Here is a 20,095-nt window from a genome sequence, read left to right on the forward strand (position 1 = left end):
TGCTTTTCTGAAAGCATACCAGTCCTTTCAAGAACAAATAGAGCACGATGGCATTTCTAGATTCTATAGAGTATCTACAGTTTCTCCTTAATGAGCTCTGTGACATACTTTTGCGGCATCCTCAACAGAATCTCCAATGCTGCAAAGTTTTCAGCAGTTCCTAAATTACATGTTGCCGCCTCTGTTGCCCTAGGTAGTACCACCTCCTCCGCCGCAACAAACAAATCCTCGGAATTCTCATGAAAGTCAACCACAAAGGCCTTGTTTGACACTACAACAACGAGAAACTTTATTACAAGAAGGATGATGCTTTGGATGTTTTCAATGAGTGCATTATTTTTATAATTGTCCCCAATGAACAGATAGACACGCACGGCCTACCCAAGCTCAGACATCCGAAAAATCCGCAGGACCACCTCCGGCTAAGCAAGCTAGACCTACAGTTGGACTTGTCACTGACATTTACGGCATTAATTTCGATAGTTCCAATGAATTGTGGAGAGCTTATGGCAGCGTCAAAGCACTTATCTTCTTTGACCCCTAAGGGAAACCAAGAATTTCATCCATCCAAACTTCCTCAAGCAGATGGACTTTTAGTACGGTCCTCAAGCTGGAGAACTTGAAACCGAGCTAGCCACTAGGCAAACTTAAAAAGTGGTTCCTCTCATTGGTGCTCTTCCAGTCACTATCCAAGGATACCATGGAAAGGCATACTTCCATATCATGAAATGGGGCAATTGCGACACTCTTGGGCATGCCTTGGCACGACAAGAATGATGCGACACTCCAGATCCGGAACTATACAATCACTTTGATGCAGAAAGACAAGCCGATCGTCCTTGAAAGTTCGACTGTCCGAAGAAAACCTTGAATGAATAATTGCTTTCTATTTAGATGTTTTTTGAACTTAGTTTGAAAATATTGTTTGGAATTTGTTTGAAATAGATATTATTTGTTTTGAACTCGTTTTGGTGCCAATTTGAGATTGCTTGATTGTGGTTTTGATATTGAATTCAATGTTTTCGGGAACACTTAAGAATACTCATGGCTTGGGCTTTCTTGGGAGGAGTATTCGAGAGGAAGCTGTGATTGCAAAGTTGTGTTTTACTCATGGCTCGCGCTTTCTTGGGAGGAGAACTGAAGAAAAGAATTGATGCTTGATAATGTCTAAATATACTCATGGCCCAGACCTTGTTGGTTATTTGCGGGGGCTATGTAACTTAAGTGCATTGAGACATCTGTTACAGATCAGTGCGGTCTAGGTGTAATGGCTAATTTTGTTATGCAAAAATATCAAGAGCTCCGGTATGAAAAACTGAATGACTGTTGGATATTTTTGAGCTAACTTTAGTTGTTTGGTAGATACAATGGTGAATGATTACTCTTCTTTCAAGAAGGAGGGAGGTTGTTAGAGTTTTGGCATCTCAAATGAACTGCCCAATGTGATCCCATTATTTATTTTGGAATTTAGGTATTTATTATACTTATTTGTCAAAGTCTGGGTAGGGCAATTCATTGAGGTTGGTATATATGCAACCACGTGTTGATAACTCAAGGCAAAGTTCAGATTTCAGAGAAAGGGAAGCACTTGCTGCTTCGAATTCCAGAAAGAAGACCAAGAACCGTTGTTCCAATTGTGTCATTTGGCTAAAGATTGCAGATCCAAAGGCAAAGACAGAGATTCTACAAAGGACAAAGGTAAAAGCAAGCATCAAGAGGAAAGCAGTGATAGTGACTCGGAAAAGGACAACAAAGCAGTTGTTGGTGTAGTGGAGTCTACACTGGCAAGGAGTCGTGCCTTCTAGTCACATGGAGATTGGTGCCGCCACCAACTTCAGCCAGAGAGAGGCTTGTGAGTGGCAGAGAGGGGCAAACACTGCTCCGTATAATTAGTTTGGACCCTTGTGTTGGAGTTCAAATTATCGGTGTTTGAACCCTTGAACCCATTGTTGTTGGTTGGATCATGGACAAGATGTGTTCCACAGTTCATTATCTTGGAGTATTTTATGGACGTGATGTGTTCACAGTTCCCAAATGGGGATTTTTTGAACGTAGTGTAGTCTACAATTCAAATTTCCAAAAGGCAACTGATGCTCAAGATGGCATTTTTCCAAGGTACAAAGTTGCAGATCCTGGCCAGGGAGCCTTAACCATAGCAGAAGCAGAAGAAGATGAAGTCCTTACCAACTTACAAATTCTCGTCGAGTGGCCAGTACAATTTGAGGGTGAAACTCCGCCACTCCGTGTCTCGTGTGAAGTGTCTCTCTCTCAATTCAATTGATTTGAAGCGTCTCTAAAGTCTGTTCTTTTCCATTGGCACGTGGTACCGTCCCGTTACAACCACTGTCAATGATCCAATCAGTCAAGGAAAGTAAAGTCCCCCTTCTGCTCCAACGATAACTAATCCTATGGGATCTCCATCTGTGTAATAAAAAGGTGTTGCAGTCACTCATGTTGGCTATACTCTCTGCAAAGCACATTTCCTCCAATAATGACCCTTCTCTCCACAATTGTTACAATGTCTCCAGGATTTCAAGCCTTCCCGTTTGCATCCATCTTCGTAGAACGTGGCTGACTTTGCCCAGCCTGCTATTTGCCTTTGGATTTGTTGCCAAAGCCTCTGTTGAATCAGAAAATCTCAATCTACCTTGGGATTAGAACTACTCCTGGTCCAAACCATCGATACTTACTTCTAAGTTCTCCCACATAATGGTATTCAATCATCCACTTGTAACCAAAGAAGAATAGAAACCCGAGTAAAGTAATACAACGGTAACCGGGACATCAAATGAATAGCCATGTCCTCAAATGTAGTGTTCTTCTCCATCTGAAGAATTTCTTGCCGCAGTAATTGCATCTTATTGAAAAGAGACCTCATGGAAGTAGCTTTGGCTGCATCCAGGTTGATCAACTGCACTTGCAAAGCAACATGCTTCATAGGAGTAACATGCTATGCATAGACTCTAAATGGAGAGAAAACATTTGGAGGGCGGGGGGGGGGGGGGGGGGGGGGGGAGGAGAGAGAGAGACGCTGGCACTCTACTGATGATGCACAAAACTAAGATATTCCTTCATAAGTTCAGAATAGTCTGAATTCACGAATTATAAGAGGGAATAAAGCACTCATAAAACTATAAAAGCAAGGGACACAAGAAAAGAAAAGAAAAACTAAATCGCTTTATTTGCTACGAAACAAAACTAATAACCAGAACTCAAGGTGCCCCCCCCCCCCCCCCCCCAATATAGGGGAAGGGGGAAAATGCCCTACCTCCACATAAAAACCCCACGACCCTAAAATAGGGGGTAACTGGGAAAAACTTGGAGGAAACCTTAAAACAAGCCTAAAGGTGGAAACTAGAGGTACCACATGCTTGGGAAAAATACCCCCAACGAGTGGTATTGGGCGGGCAGAACAATGGCAGGAATAGGCCGATAACGAGAAAACTACCTCACATAGGTCGGGCACAGCCACAAAACAACCTTCACTCCCTATGATCAGGCCCTGGGAGATACTGAGGCACTAGCAGCTCCAGCAGAATTGGCCGGAGAGGTGACTAAATCTTAACACTCTAACATGGCCAAGTAAAAGTCTCAAGGGTTACCTCAACCTCCTATATATAGAGAAGCAGCCTAGATACATCAACCACAACCCAAAAAATAAAGAATACGAAGAGTCACAGCCAGTAAATAGGTCGCCTACTCACCGACACAACTTCGCATATGCCAAATTTCATCTAGACTATGCCGCTTGCCCTTCGCGTCTAAAATCATTGGTTTCCCAAGGTCCAAAAATGGGAACTACCTTAGTAAATGTTCTTTGAGTACAACAGTCCCTAAAATATCATCTTGCTACTGTTGATCTTGGGCATCGGGCAGGGCAGGGGGGCGGGGAAGGGGAGGGGGGGGGGGGGGGGGGGGGGGGGGGGATTATCTTATGGGAGGAAGAGAAAGATGGCACTAGTAGTAGCACTACCAAGTGCCCCATAGATAACGCTAGAAGACAGCACTTAACGTTCTTGTGGCTCAAAACTTTGAGCACCCAAATTGCAGGTATCAAGGTGATGGACCACTAGATGGAATGAATGGCACCATATCAACCAAAACTGCCTAAACGGAAAGTATAGAGCATCACTCTTGATGCCTGATCATTGATTTGAGCGAGTTCAGCTACAAGCTATTTAATGAAACTGTTAAGCACGACACAGAACATGACTGAGTTCATTAAACTTTCACTATTTGTTATGTTGTATTGCACTCAAATCAGGACAAAATCTTCAGGGCATCAAAGCTAGATGCCACAGTATTGTATGTGAAATGATAAAGAACTACACTTTGCCCTGCGGTACACAAAAGATGTGCTTCAAAAGATATCCTCAAAATCCACTAAATATCTAAATTTGAATGACTATCAATACATTAACAAAAGATAAATCTACCTGGCACTGAAAGAAATAGGCTGTAGCAAAACTTTGGGTAAACTACTTCAACTGACAACACACTCAGAGACGAACAAAAATTAAATATATCTTAGCAAAGAATGCCCACTCACTGATTATAACCTGGACTTTTTAAACTTCCATTTTAAGCACAGGATAAGTGAGTCATACTTGTGAAAGATCTGCTGTAACAGTGCCCGCCTTAGGATTTGGCATAAGACCACGCGGCCCAAGCAATCTTCCAAGCTTTGCAACCTGAGAACAGACACATGAAATACAAATCAACAGCACACTTCCAATGGAAACATAAAATCCAACCAGCCCTGTTCTTACGATCCTTTCCAAAAGGCAAAAGAAAGCATTCAGCACAGAAACATTAGAACACAGTCACAGCCTACTTCTGGTTTGTTTCTATAGTTGGGTAAACTACTAGAACCAGATTAAAACGTAAAAGGCAGTAGCCTTTGGGTGACGGGGGAGAAAACCGAAGGAAAAACTGCGTAAATACCTTGGGCATCATGTCTGGAGTAGCAATTAGTTTATCAAACTCCATAAAGCCACCACTAATTTGTTCAATCAGATCATCGGCCCCAACTACATCTGCTCCTGCATTTCTTGCTTCGCTTTGCTTCTCACCTAGGTAAGTGTCAAGAAGATTATATTCGAGAATGTGACTTGTGCAAGACTGATTGCATGTCATATCAAACAAATATGAACAAGCAAAGTGGGTAATATGTCATTGCAATTGCAATTCCAAGGAATCTTTCCTACTCCTAAGTGCAGTTACACAGAATTCTCTAAACACCACAAAATCTTAGAGAAGATGTTGTTTACCTAAAGCAAAATCCTACATACAGTTACAACTAGTTAAAGAGGGGAAGCATATTGTCCGTTTAAAGTATTGCCATGCACCATTCTCTGTGGAACAGAATCTCTTTACAACAAATAATGACCAAAAAAGATAATTACACAAACCCAATTTCAATAAATACAGGAGCATGTCCAATTACACTTCAACAAAGTGTAGCTCATAAAGTCTTGATATCATTAGCCAGACTACATAGATATCAGTGTCATCATGCCTAGCATCAGTTACACCTGACCATGAGGCTACCTCAAGAACAGCTGTTAATTTACACCCAACTTTGCAAAGTGAAAGAAGTAGTACCTTGTGCTAGCACTGCTATTCTCACTTCCTGACCTGTGCCTTTAGGCAGAGATACCTGCAACATATAAGCCATTCATTTAAAGGCAGCTTTGGCAACTCAAGGGCAATAACCATCCATTAAAAATCTCTCTCTCTCTCTCTCTCTCTCTCTCTCTCTCTCTCTCTGGGGGGAGGGGGGGGGGGGGGGGGGGGGGGCACTAATAAGAAGAGGCAAATGGTATAACCTTTCTATCACCTAAGTGTGGTAGATTGGTTACGCCATTTCCCTCTTGAATAAAAGGTCTTGAATTCAACTCTCCTCGTCGGATAGATCTTTAAAGTCTCTTGGGATAGTTTCTACGACATTAAAATTCTCTTCTTCTTCTTCTTCTCTTTCAATATATATAAACTTACAAATTGTTTTAAAACATTTCTTACATATGAAGTTCTTATCATATTAACCTTCGTGTTGGGTTAAAGGCTTAAATAACCCCTTTTTGTACATTTTTATATGTCCAGGTTCAATGTCTGAACACACATTTTTTTAAAGTCGCTTATAATAAAAGTGGGAAAACCCAAAACTCACTTTGTCACGTGCACATCTAACCCAATGTGTACGTGGACAAGCTACTTCATGACAAGGGTTCAGTCTAGTTCAATCAGTCTAGAATAGGAAGTGATCTGGCACTTTTGTAAGTCTGTTCGCAGACCGTGCATGTCCAGACACTTAGAGTATAGATGCATATCCTCCGGTTGCACACAGCATGACCATCAAATTTCCATCAGAACCCATCAGGACCATTTTTACAGTGCATAGACCTATTTTCCCTATTTTTGACATTTTTCACTTATTATGTTTAAGTGACTTTTGTTGGGAACCAGGTAGGGCAAATTCAGTAGCCAAGTATATAAGCAAACCTAGCACTAGCACTTTCTGGTAGAAGAGGCAGCAGGAACTTCGGTTCAACGGGCACCTTCTCAGCAAGAAACACCCCCCCCCCCCCATCAGCAAACCTAGCGTTTTTGCATCAGCAGAGAGCTAGCGTTTTTGCATTGAAGACCAGCCCTGGCGTTTGCATTGCAGATCAGTCTCCGCAACAGAAAGACATCAGATCAGCCCTAGCGTTAACAGTTCTCCACAGCAGGACACAGATTTCAGCCAGCGTTTTCGAATTGCAGATCAGCCCCTAGCGTTTTGTTGTTCCATCGCAAGAAGATCCACAATAGCATCAACGTTTCCAGTTTTCAGCAATCCGAACCTCGCAAATCTCACCTTCCCGCAGCAGATCCTCGCCGCACGGTTAGATCCAGCACAGTTTGCAGATTCAGCCTGGAAAACGGAGATTTTAGCATCTGAGTTTTCGACGCGTCGACATCGCATCGTCGCCATTGACATCGTCACCGACATAGAGTCAGAATTCAGCAAATAAAGATTTGCAGATTTCAGCCATTAGCGTTTTCAGATTTCAGCCCGTCTCGTCGTCATCCTCATCGTCATCAACATCGTCGGCAAGTCCAAAGCATTGTAGAGATTTGTGCAATCAATAGTAGACCGCTCTCGCCATAGAGAGTGGGGCCTTCGGAAAAGGGTTTTTGACAACATTCTGGTGTCGTATTCTTCTCTCTCTATCTCTCAATCTCATGCACCTTCATTCACAGTGTTTATCCACTTTGTTATCACTTGCACTCTCTCATTAAAAAACGGATCCCTTCCATAAGTAAAAGGAACCTTGAGCACAGTTCGGAGCACTCATCTTGAGCAAAGTTCAATATTCACTTCCGCTGCACCTTACACACTTATTGAGTTTTCCCCAAAAACTCTCTCTCTCTCTCTCTCTCTCTCTCTCTCTCTCTCTCTCTCTGCCTCTGCTTTCGATTGCTAGCGCTTCTTCTCTAATGCGCTGTGCCTCTTGCTTCTTGCCCCAATTCTGCACTACATCGCGACGTGCACCTACCGGTACCTTCTACTTCGCGCTTTCAACTGGTATCATAGCCCTAGGGTTTCAAAACAGCCATGTGTAGTCTGCTGGACAGCGAGTTAAAATTGCTCTCCCGCGATCAATTTCGCTTCCATCGCGAAGCCTCTCCCTTCCGGCGTCGAAAAGGTCACCAAAACTGCCAAAACAGCCCAAAGCAGGCTGTTTTTAGGTCAAAACAGGTGATTTACAACGTATTACAGGTCAAAACAGCAAAACGCAGGTCTACCAAAGTTGTGGGATCACATGTATTGATGTTTGTCGCGACAAATTGAGTGAAAAGCTGAGTATAGGTGCTTGAAATTGCACATTTCAGCTGAAATTTCAGATTTGGACAGTTCCATGTAAAGAAATTGTGGTCTATCGTATGCAAAGTCTTGTGGTTGCTCCTATTTGCTGAAATTTTCAGCCTATTGCATCTCTCTTGTATACACACTTGTGGTTGAATTAAATTGTCTTATTCCTCTTCTGCATCTGACACTAAAAGTTTGATGGAAATCAAACGGTTCGATTGTCAAGGCTTTGACCTCTGGCAAGAACACATGCAAGGTATTCTTTTCTTAAAGGATAGTGAAGATGCATTGGAAGAGAATAAGCCGCAAGGTTTGTCTAACGAAGAGTGGGTTAGGTTAAATAAAAAGGCTATGGCCTACATCAAAATGGCTATCAATGATGACATTTTGACGAACATCAAGCGTTTGGACTATGCTTATGCAATATGGCAAAAGCTAAAGTCCAATTATAAAAACACCACGCCTGTGAACCAGGTGAATTTGATGTGAAAGTTGGTTAACATGCAGCTTGATGACTCGAAGTCAGCTTCTGAGCATTTGAGTGTTTTTACAGGTGTGTTGAGTGAGTGGCAAGACAGTGGGCTTCAGCAATTCGATGATAAGCTGAAAGCTATTTTCTTGCTTATGACATTGCCAGATACTTAGGAAACATTGGTTGTCTCCTTGAGTAACAATCCCACCCTCACGTATGACGGTGTGAGAGGGTCTATTCTCAATGAAGAGATTAGACGCAACTCTAGTGGAGAAGGTGGCAGTTCGGCCTACCCTGCAAAAGGTAGGAATCAAAAGCGTGATGTGGGCAACAGGACTCAAAATAGAAGTAAGAGCAAGGACAAAAGATAAGGATGTCACTTGTTGTCAAGGGTCACAAGAAACCCGATTGCAGGTATTTCAAGAAAGAGCGGGAAAGGAAGAAGGAAACGCAAGAAAAGAAGAAGAAAGATGAGAAGAAAGGGGAAAAATCAGTAGGTGATTCCTCCAAGGATGCTGAGAATGCCAATGTATCCTCTAGTGTGGTCATTGAGGAGTTATCAAACGATGAGGAAATTTTGGTTGCAGCTTCATGCCCCTCAGATTTGGTGATAGCTAATGCAAAAGACATGCTTATCTCGAAGAAAGATATCATTGATGCATTGCTCAGTGCTAATGATAGCCTATCCCATGACAGTGCTAATTTTGGTTGCGGCTTCATGTCCCTCAGATTTGGTGATAGCTAATACAGAAGACATGCTTATCTCGAAGAAAGATGTCATTGATGCATTGCTCAGTGCTAATGATAGCCTATCCCAGTCATCGATAGTGGATTCTAGTGCTAATTCTGCTGCTTCATTCCATGTGACTCCATCTTTGGAGTGTTTTGCTACATATGCTACAAGCAATTATGGCAAAGTGTACCTTGGTGAAAATTTTGCTTGCAATATTGAGGAAATGGGTACTATGCATTTGGCTCTTAACAATGGGCAAGAGCTTGTGTTGAATAATGTCAAGTTTGTACCAAGCATTAAGAAAAGTTTACTATCTGTTGGCCAGTTAGATGCACATGGTTATACTACCATCTTTGCGGGGGGTTCATGGAAGTTGCTTAAGGGCTCTATGCTTGTTGCAAAAGGGTCTAAAAGAGGTACTTTGTACTATCTTCGATGCAAAGCTTTGCCTGGCAAGTTTCTTGTTGTTGCTGAAGTTGCTTCACACAGAATTGAGGCATAAGAGACTTGGCCATATGAGCCAAAATGGTGTAGCTGAGAGGTATAATCGTACTTTGTGTGAGAGAGTGCGTTGCATGTTGTCCACCGCTAATCTTTCCCAAGAGTTTTGGGGGGAGGCATTGAAAACCACAGTTCATATTTGCAATCGCTCTCCTAATAGTACGCTGAAAAATGACATTCAGAGGAGGTTTGGTCTAGCAAACCTGCCTCTTATGATCATTATATACCTTCGTAAGTTCAGAATAGTCTGAACTCACGAATTATAAGAGGGAATAAAGCACTCATAAAACTATAAAAGCAAGGGACACAAGAAAAGAAAAGAAAAACAAAAACAAACAAACAAACTAACTAAATCACTTAGTTTGCTACGAAACAAAACTAAATAAAACAAAACATTATTAACTTAAAAATGTTTTTAGAAAAGACGTGTGTAAAATAAGTTGACGCAACTTACTTGGCTTAAAACAAGTACTCAACTTTAAGCAAAAAAGGATAAGACGTCTTAAAAACTTAATCCTAGAAATCAAACTTCACACAACAACTTCTAAAGGAACACATTCTTAAGTCCTCAGATAAGCTAAATACAAAATCGAAAAATAAATACTACTAAAAACCTACGAAGAGCAAAGAACCAAACTTGACAATATGTGATCTCAGCTTCGCTGCTTGTCCAAACAGGAAGAATAAGATTATCACCTTTATCATGCATAGCTTGGACAACAGCTATGACATCCCTACTCACGTCGTCAGTGCCCAAGAGTAGGTGCAGGTTTATATAAAGGTCATTCATGCTTTGAACGTACTCTACAAAACCAACGAGCTGAGTTTCTATCACCCTCCGGAGGTGATGGGCATACTCAGCCATGATGTAGTGTTCAATGAGGCAAAATTGCTTAAGAATGCTCCAAAATTTGATGCTGACAAGAGAACAGTCAGATTTCAGCCTTCCGTGCCACCCATTGATGTTGAAAAAGAGCCTCGTGATGCATTACCACAAGCTGAAATTGATAAAGAGCCGGTTAACCTTGAGCCAGAAGAGGTAGGACATGATATTGATGCTCCTAATGAGGATGGACAGCCACCTGGATTGGCTGAAAATGATTTTCAGCAGCATGATAGAGCTGACAATGAGTTTCCTTATGATGTAGAACCGTTGCCTGAGAATGTGGATCATTGGGTACGCAGGTCAACTCGTTTGAGAAGGCAACCGTAGAGATTTAACCCCTCTTTGGATCATGTAATGTTGACAGATGAGGGTGAACCTCTTACTTATAAAGAGGCTAAGTCGTGTGAGTCAAGCAGTAAGTGGGAGCTTGCAATGCAAGAGGAAATGAAATCCTTGTATGCAAATGATACTTGGGATCTTGTGCCATTGCCTAAAGAAAGAAAGGCTCTTCCTAACAAATGGGTATACAAGATTAAGATTGTGGATGAAAAACCCAAGTACAAGGCAAGATTGGTTGCAAAAGGATATGCACAGAAAGAAGGAATTGATTTTCAAGAAATCTTTTTCTCCTCTTGTAAAGCTTACAACTTTACATGTCCTTTTTGCTCTCGTTGCGGTGCTTGATTTCAAATTGAATCAAATGGATGTAAAGGCAGCGTTTTTGCATGGTGACATTGAAGAGGACATATACATGAAACAACCTAAAGGTTTTGTAGTTCCTACACTCGAGGAACTTGTATGCAAACTCAAAAGGGCTTTGTATGGTTTGAGACAATCATCACGGAAGTGGTATAAGAAGTTTGACACTTTTATGCTATCTGAAGGCTTTAAACGCAGCCATGCAGATCATTGTTTGTATACGAAAAGGGATGAAGATGATAGTCCCATCATACTTGTTCTCTATGTTGATGCCATGCTGCTTGCCGGGAAACATAAGACTAGTCTCGATGCTCTGAAGCATAAGCTAAATTTAGCATTTGCCATGAAGGATTTGGGTGATGCAAAGCATATTTTGGGCATGCGTATTAAAAGAGATAGAAAGCTGAAATTGTTGTTTTTATCTCAAGAAAGGTACATTGCAAAAGTACTTGACAGATTTAATATGGCTGATGCTAAGCCTCTTGGAGTACCTTACACTAAGCTTAGCAAAGCAGATTGCCCAAAGGATGAGGTGGCATTGAAAGCGATGAAGGGAATCCCTTATGCATCAGCTTGTGGTTCTCTTATGTATGCTATGGTTGCCACTTGTTCCGACATTGCTTATGGAGTGGGAGTTGTTAGTCAATACTTATCGAATCCTTGTAAAGCGCATTGAGAAGCTGTCAAATGCATTCTAAGATATTTGAAAGGTACACAATCAAAGTGTATTTGTTATGAAAAAAGTGACTTAAAGTTGCAGAGATGAAACGACGCTCGTTGCTGCTCCTGCGCGTCCCCTCCCCCCCCCCCCCCCCGCTTCGCCCTCGCGCTGCCCTAGCTGTGCGCTGCCTGCCTGCCTGCCTGCGCGCTGTCTGTCTGCCTGCTGCCTGCCTGCCTGCCTGCACCCAACCTATGCGCAGTCCAACCAGAGCGCAGCCCGCCCGCTGCCACCCCGCTTTTTCGCTGCCCGCTGCCCTCGCAGCTCCAACCCATATCCTCACGCCCCACCCACCCCCACCCACCCCCCCCCCCCCCCCCCCCCCCCCCCCCCCCCCCCCCCCCCCACCCCCCCCCCCCCCCCCCCCCCCCCCCCCCCCCTCCTCAGGCCTCGTTTAAATTGATTGGCAGAGGATTTTCAATTGGTTCTCTCCTTGCCGAGCTCTCAAGCGATAGCCTTCACATCCGCCCTTCTCCTTCAGAGCAGCAGACACTAATGGAGGTCATGCTCCGCCCCAGAGGGACTCCCCCGAAGCCCCCTCACCCGACCCGCTGAGCCCACCATTCGACTTGCTCTTTCGCCGACAGAGCAAGCGAGCCTAGCCGCAGAGGTTAGAGGTAGCGTAGAGCGTCTGCAGGCGGACCTCGGTCATTTGCAAGATTCTCGGCACCCGACCCAGCAGAGGAGAGAGCTGAGTGACCTTCTCCAGGCCCGCCTTCTCGCAGAGGTAGGCAAGATCTTGGATGTCTAGATTCTCGGAGGCTGGGTGGGGTACTAACAGATTGAGTTGTTCGAGACCTCCGAGATGGCTGCCAAGGTCATAGCTATGAGTCCACTGGCCATCCGAGCATCACGGCCCACTTTCGACAGTGGCGTCATGATTTTGACCCGACTTCGGATGTGCTAGTGAGGAGGGCAGACATCCCCATTCAGTCTGCTTTCCTTTACAGAGGGTGTGGTGGGGTAGTAAGTACCACTTCTCTAGTTAAGGCTTAGGCGAGTAATAGTACCTACCACTTCTCTCCAGGATGGCTCCGCCATCGGGACTGTCCTGGAGACACCTCGTATGGCAGCATCAGTAGCTTTCCAACCAGGCGGCTGGCATCCCTTCAGTTCGAGTTTTGGTCAGAGATACCCACACTCTCCCGAAGGTCATCCTTCTGCCTCGGGTATGTGATCGTGTGAGTGTGGGGTTTGGTTTTTTAGACAGAGTGTGGAGTACTCGGGTCTTCCGAACCAAAGTGCTTCATTTGCAGACAAATGGGCCACCTTGCGAAGGCCTGCCCACGGACGGAGGAGGCCACGACCTGCACCCCAGCCTCAGCCTCAGCCTCAGCCTGCCAAGGCTGGGGCCGCAGCCGCAGCCAGCGGCACAGCGCACAGATTCAGAGTCACCCTCCGAGCCTGGGGCTCCAGCGGAGGAGGGGTGGCAGCAGGCCCGTGGCCGTCGATGCCAGGGGCCACAGCGACAGCCGGACACTCAGTCAGAGTGGCCCTCAGGTGCCCACTCAGCAGCAGTGGGTTCCCACGGGAAACCGCTTTGGTCCTCTGAGCAGGAGGAGCCCCCTGCGCCAGCCTCCACCTCCGCTTCACCCTCGCCAGTCCCCCCCCCTTCAGAGTTCCCCTCCTCTCCTCCCCCCCCCCCCCCCCCCCCCCCCCCCCCCCCCCCCCCCCCCCCCCCCCCCCCCCACCCCCCCCCCCCCCCCCCCCCCCCCCCCCCCCCCCCCCCCCCCCCCCCCCCCCCCCCCCCCCCGCCCTCTGCTCCGTCCACTCCCCACCTCGCCCCTCTACCTCTTTCTCCCCACCCGCGTTTCCTCCCCCCCCCGCCCCTCCAGCTCCCTCTCCCCCCCCCTCCTACTCCAGTTCCACAATCGACTCAGGAGACTGGTCCCTCGCGGGCGCCTAGGAGATCGCTTGGCAACGCCTTTGCCACGAGTCGCCTAGCGAGAGAGGGTCAACTCTTCTTGCGGCCCCCTATGCAGATTCAGACATCTTCCCTTGCAGCTATCCCTCGGGGTCTGACGAGCATCGACCTCCGACGCCGCTGGGATTTCTTCGACTACGGGTTCACTCGCTTTCTCGGCGATTCCGCAGCAGACCACGAGGCAGCCTGCTTCAGGGTCCATGCTTTGTTCCTCGCCGCTAGGGGGACAGAGGCCTTGGACTCGGCAATTGGTTTCTCCTTCCCCCTCTGTGGTAGGACCGAGACAGAGTGGTCCCTCGACTTAGTGGTGGGATGGTTGCATACACAGGTTCTCGAGTTCTCTCACCACATGGGAGAACTTGGAGTTACAGATTTACTGCAGACGTTGTGGCCATTGGCCAAGTTTGCGGTGACACCCCCAGACTCAGCAGGATGTAGGCACATTGTGGTGTACTTTTTTGCTGATACGCAGTGTTTGCCTTGCTATGTATACATTCATGAGGACTCTTGGACAGAGGAGGTTGCTTTACGCACGGCTCGCTCTGCTTGGGATTGGACTAGGCACTCACTACAGTCTCGCCTATCTAGAGGATGCTCGGATGCGGATTACTCCCCATCCAAGCCAGCCTCGAAGATAGCCCGTCTTGCTACTACGGCAGCATCTATTCTCTCTCGCTCCCCATGAGGATCGTCTCGTGGAACGTGCAGAGACTAGGTGGGCCCCAGTTTCAGCGACAGCGGGGCCGGCTGCGACAGGAGCTTCAGCATTGCCTTGTGGGAGGAGAGATTGATCTCCTTATGCTACAAGAGCACCATCTGTCTGAGAGCCGCATTCGGCGATGTGGTCAGATTTTGCGTGGACGATATGATACCTTTTGGTCAGCCGCTTTTGGACCTGGAGGCATCCAGGGTGGGGTATGTATGACTATTGCAGACTCATTGCAGGAGGCCATTGTGGGCAGAGGGATTATTGTGCCAGGCAGGGCTCAGTGGATTACTATGCAGGTTCAGGGTGGCCTTGTGGGCTTCCTGAACATCTATGCGCCCAATGTGGCGAGTGCTCGTGCAAAGTTTTGGTCACAGATTGTTGAGTCTTTGCCACAGGCTGACCACTAGTGTGTAGGGGGGGACTTCAACATGTTGGAGGACTCTTCTGACAGGATTGGAGGCGGCCATGCTACTGTGCATAGAGTCGAGTTAGCAGCTTGGGAGAGGTTGTGTATGACTTTGAGGGTCACGGATACTTGGTAGCACTCTGGCTTTGTGAGGCCTCCAGAGAGTCTTGCCTTCTCTAGGTCGGACCGTAGAGTGGGAGGAGTGAATCTATCGCGGATAGATCGCTTCTACACTAGTGACCACTTCAGTGTGTAAGGATTCTAGGTACTAATCCTTAATTAAGTACTTAAACTCATAATTAAGACTTAAGAAACTTGAACTGTACTTGAGACAAGACTTAGAAGACTCTGTGTTTGATTGATTCAAATGTGTGATACAAGGGTTCCTTATATAGGAGACGAATAGACACAAATGAAAAGACACGTCTCTTGGTGAAGAGACATGACTTTAGACATAAAGACACGTCCTTTCGGCGAAGAGCTGCAACCATTGGGCGAAGAGTCGCACCCGTAGAGCGAAGGGGTGTGACCAGTCGTCGAAGGAGTGTGGCTTTTGGCGAAGAGACACGTCTTTTGGGCGAAGGGGTGTGACCATCCAAGCGCAAGGGTCCTCCTTGGCATGGCACTTCGCGTATCTGCAACTAGGAGTAGATGTATTGCTGTTAACATAGTCACAATCGTGACATTCCCTCCCTCTTTAAATAAAACCCAGTGTAACAAACTTGGACACTCCAAGTCAAGAATCAACCGCGACAGCACCAAATTACCACTTCAAAACAATTCACAGATCATAATAGATTTGCACTGGCCCGGCGGAGTTCCGTGCCTAGAGATATTGGCCCCAAAGACTGGCCCCCCTTTCGGTATTTCTTTTTGTATTAATCAATCATCAAAGTACAAGAGAGCGGTTAGGGTTTCACTCTCAGACTCTGCGTCCAGATGCTCTGAGAAGTGAGGCCCTCACCACTAATTTAAAGGTTACAAGGGATGCCCAAAAGCAGAGCCCCAAAAGCTTTTAAAATCAAAAGCATCAGTTCTCTCTCTCTCTTAGAGAGTCTTTTCTCTTTTTTTTATAGAAAAAAAAGCAAAAGCAAAATTCGCGTCGCTCATCATTTTCCAATATAAAAAATATATATATATATATATATTAATAATCCGCCTCCGCAATTTCCGGAAATTAGGGTTTTTGGCAAAATTTAGGGTTTGCAAGAATTTTAGGGTTTCTGGCAAAAATTAGGGTTTCTGTTGTCCGCCACGTCATCACTTTGTGACATACCCCCCTCTTGAAAGCATTGTAATCGACCGCGATTACGCCTGCAAAACCGACAAAAGCCATAAACCGTGTTAGCAGACACTGACTGTTAGTACCTACGTACTAGGAACGCACATCTAGCACATGTACAAAATCGACAGTCACATCACACGACATCACAGGACATCACCAGACATCACATGACATTCAACATTCATTCGGATCTTAGACCATGATTTATCGGCAATGTAGCTAGCAATCACATCTAGGTCCAATCGGGACCTCATCGATGTCCGATTGACTAACCCCTATTGCAACCATGTCTATTCGAGATCAATCAGACCAAAATGCTGCAGTCATTTCGGCTATCAGTTCCTGCACTCACAAGAAGTCAAGAACAAATCAGTATCATAATCAGGAATTCCATTTCATAAAGTCATCCTGCAGAATACTGTCAGCTCTCAGTATCCCTGAAGCTCAAAGAGACATCAATGACTTTCGTATCAAAATCGAGGCATCTGTTGACAAAGGAGTGGAGTAACTCCCCTCTTGTGCATCCCACTGTACCAGATCTTCGGCCAAGCTGAATTCTGGGTTCCGTTTGGAGTAGACTATGCTAAACCAAAACATTGAGGTAAAGTTTCACAATCCGAGGAGTATCTGCTAGGTCCTCCTCCTCCATCCACTTCGCATCAAATGCAGGAAAGTTCTTGAACTTAACCAAGAACCCGCCTTCGGACTTTACCTTTCTTCGTATCATTATGTGCCAAAATCTGTTCAGGAACAAGGATCTCCTCGTTTTCTTCCACTTTGGGTTGCTCATCACGCTCCCCATCATCAGGCACATCACCCTTAACAAGTTTCAAGAGACTCACATGCAATGCATTGTGAATCCTCCAAGTATCTGGCAGTTTCAGTCGGAAGGAGACTTCATTTATCTTTTCAGTAATCTGGAAAGGTCCGTAGTATCACATACTAAGCTTTGGAAAAAGCCTCTCCTTTCCCTTTTTCTTTCTTAGGCGTACCTTCTCAAAAGTAAGAGCACCCAATCATCCTCCTTCGGTTTCCAGTCGCGACGATGGCGATCCGCTGCCTTTTTCTGTCGTTCTTGAGACTTCTGTAAAGTCTCGCGAACCTTGGCCAAAGCCGTATCCAAATCTCGCGAATATTCATCCGCTTCAAATTTCTAATCTTTCGTGCTCAGGAAGGATGAAACCTTCGCAGCAGTTTCAACAATCTCTCATGGCGTCTTCCCCGTCGAAGAGTGTATCGTGTTATTGTAGGCAAATTCCACCAAAGGTAAGTTCTTTTCCCATTGAGTCTTCTGATGCGAGATACAAGACTTCAATAAATCTAAAATCACTGAATTGGCAATCTCAGATTGCCCGTCAGTCTGCAAGTGGAACGATGACGAGAACTGCAACCACGTGTCAATGTTCTCCCAAATTGCCTTCCAAAACAAACTCATAAATCTGGGGTCTCTGTCGGAGACAATCGTCTCAGGCGTGCCATGTAATCGGAAAATCATCGTGATCATTCTGTATTCTCGGGAAATCAAAAAAAATGAAATCCATTTCAATATTTTCCCAGGGGCGGGTGGGTATGGGTAAAGGCTGTAACAATCCCTGTGCCTTATGCCTGTCAAACTTGACCTTCTGGCATACCAAGCAACTGCGCACAAATTCTTCCACATCCTTCTTCAGTCTCCGCCAAAAGAAATCTCTCTCTACCTCTTTCATGGTGGTAGCAATGCCGCGGTGACCCGTAAAAGGTGGACAGTGGCAATCAGTCATAACCTTTTCCCTCAACGGCTGTGTAATACACAACATAGTCTTTTTCATCAAGTAGCCTTCCCGAAGGGAGTATCCCGCTACTGTCTCCCCATCCCGTATCCGTGTAAAAATATCTGCAAAATCTGTATCTGTGGCATACTGATCGACCATATCCTCGAAGCTCCTATGATGTATCGCGGAAATAGCCAGAACCAACGGTTTCCGAGACAAAGCATCTGCCACCACATTCTTCTGTCCCTGCACATGGACAATCTGGAAGTGAAACTGTGACAAGATGTTCGCCCACCGCATCTGCTTTTCCGAAAGCTGCTTCTGTGACAAGAAGTAGCGCAAACTCTGATGGTCTGTAAAGACAGTAAAATCCGCTCCGAGTAGGTAATGCCGCCACTGAGTAAGAGCATGGATAACCGCCAAAAGCTCTTTCTCATAAATCTGTGCTGTCATCTCCGGCCTAGAGAACAAACGGCTCTCGTAAGCTATGACATGGCCTTCTTGCATCAAGACCGCACCCAGACTACGACCACAAGCATCACAATATACTTCGAATGATTCTGCAAGTCCCGCAAAGTCAAAATAGGTCCCGTAGTCAATTTCTCTTTCAATGGCCGAAAGGCAGTCACCTCTGTGGGTCCCCACGAAACAGGTACTCCTTTCTGTGTCAAGATATGCAAAGGGGAAGCAACCTCTGCAAACTTTCGTATGAACCGCCTGTAGTACGAACACAGTCCCAAGAAGCTTCTAACTTCATGGACATTCTTCAAATCGGGCCAATCACGGATAGTCTCTATCTTGGCCGGGTCCATTCGCACTCCTGCTGCTGACACAATGTGTCCCAAAAAGTGTATCTCTAGTAGGAAAAATTCACTTTTCTTTGCATTAATCACTAACGTGTGATCTCGTAATGCCTGAAAGACTTGAAGCAGATGATCTTTGTGTTCTGCCTCATTCTTGGAGAAAACAATGATGTCGTCAAAGAAAGTGCCAACAAATAGCCTGTACTCTCGAAAAATCCTGTTCATCATCCGGTTAAATGTCGCAGGAGCATTGGTTAAGCCAAAAGGCATCACCAAAAACTCAAATAACCCAAAAGTCATCCGAAAAGCTGTCTTGTAGACATCTCCTTGCGCTATCCTGATCTGATAATATCCACTCTTCAAGTCAATCCTGCTAAAGCACGAGGATCCCTGTAACCTGTCGAGTATATCATCGATCCTAGGAATCGGAAATCTGTTCTTGATGGTGATTTCGTTGAGAGTGCTATAATCGATGCACATTCTCCAAGATCCGTCTTTCTTCAAAACCAACAATACTGGAGAGCAATACGGTGAAGTACTAGGCTGGACAAGACCGTTTTCCAAGAGGTCTTTCACTTGGTTCATAATCTCTTCATTCTGTACTCGGCTCACACGATAAGGTGGCCGATTCGGTGGCGTGCTTCCAGATATCAGATCAATCGTATGATCTTCAGGCCCTCTCAAAAGCAATCGGCATGAGCGTGGAGAAAAAAAAAATCTTGGCGTTCTTTTCTTCAGGTCAAAACATATTCAACATTTATCCATCGTTCAGTTCTCCTAAAAGAATGAGTAAGAAAACTGAAGTTCATCAAGTACAATCTCTAAGCCCTTCATTTATCAAAGTCGCTTTCTCGGCCCGGTAGTCAACCACAGCGTAGTTCTTGTGGTACCAAGGGATCCCGAGTAGAACGTCACTCGCGTGCCCTGAACACCCCTGTCATTGCAAACGAAGTTTGCCAATGCTCAGTGTAATGGCAACATCCCATCCGGGTGCCAGTCGAACTACCTCCGCCTGTGGCGTCAGTCTGTCGGGCGTAGTTCCAAATCGAGCCGCCAATTCCAAGTGAAAAGAAGTTGGCCTTGGCTCCTTCAAAAGAGCTTCCTGATCCTTCACTTTGCCTTGAAAGCGGCAAAGTTTGTACTTTCATTCATTAGACTCGGAGCAGGTCCCACGCCATGTGGTACCAGTTCTGCTTTTCTATCTGCCTTTTCTGCCACATTCCTCAGCTCCTCTCGAACTCTCAGACCTGTCGTCGTCTTTATCATTCTGTTCTTTCTGTGCCTTATCAAGGCACTTCGCGGAAATATGTCCATGTTTCCCGCATCCAAAGCACTTCCCCTCTCTGATGAAGCGAG

General features: G+C 45.5%; 1 protein-coding gene across 1 annotated transcript in view; it reads right to left on the minus strand.

Annotated features, from left to right (window-relative positions):
- The window catches only part of EMB3126 (Ribosomal protein L1p/L10e family), a 53,551-nt gene that overhangs the window by 11,285 nt on the left and 22,171 nt on the right, over positions 1-20,095 (minus strand). The window contains exons 3-5 of the mRNA XM_086497780.1: positions 5,605-5,659; positions 4,945-5,072; positions 4,608-4,691 (exon numbers count right to left, since the gene is read on the minus strand). Of these exons, the coding sequence (XP_086353906.1) occupies positions 4,608-4,691; positions 4,945-5,072; positions 5,605-5,659 (267 nt within the window). The remainder of the gene's footprint in view (positions 1-4,607; positions 4,692-4,944; positions 5,073-5,604; positions 5,660-20,095) is intronic.

The sequence above is a fragment of the Adiantum capillus-veneris genome, chromosome 23 (genome assembly GCF_014529385.1).
Source record: "Adiantum capillus-veneris isolate H3 chromosome 23, ASM1452938v2, whole genome shotgun sequence".
In the NCBI taxonomy this organism is placed as follows: domain Eukaryota; kingdom Viridiplantae; phylum Streptophyta; class Polypodiopsida; order Polypodiales; family Pteridaceae; genus Adiantum; species Adiantum capillus-veneris.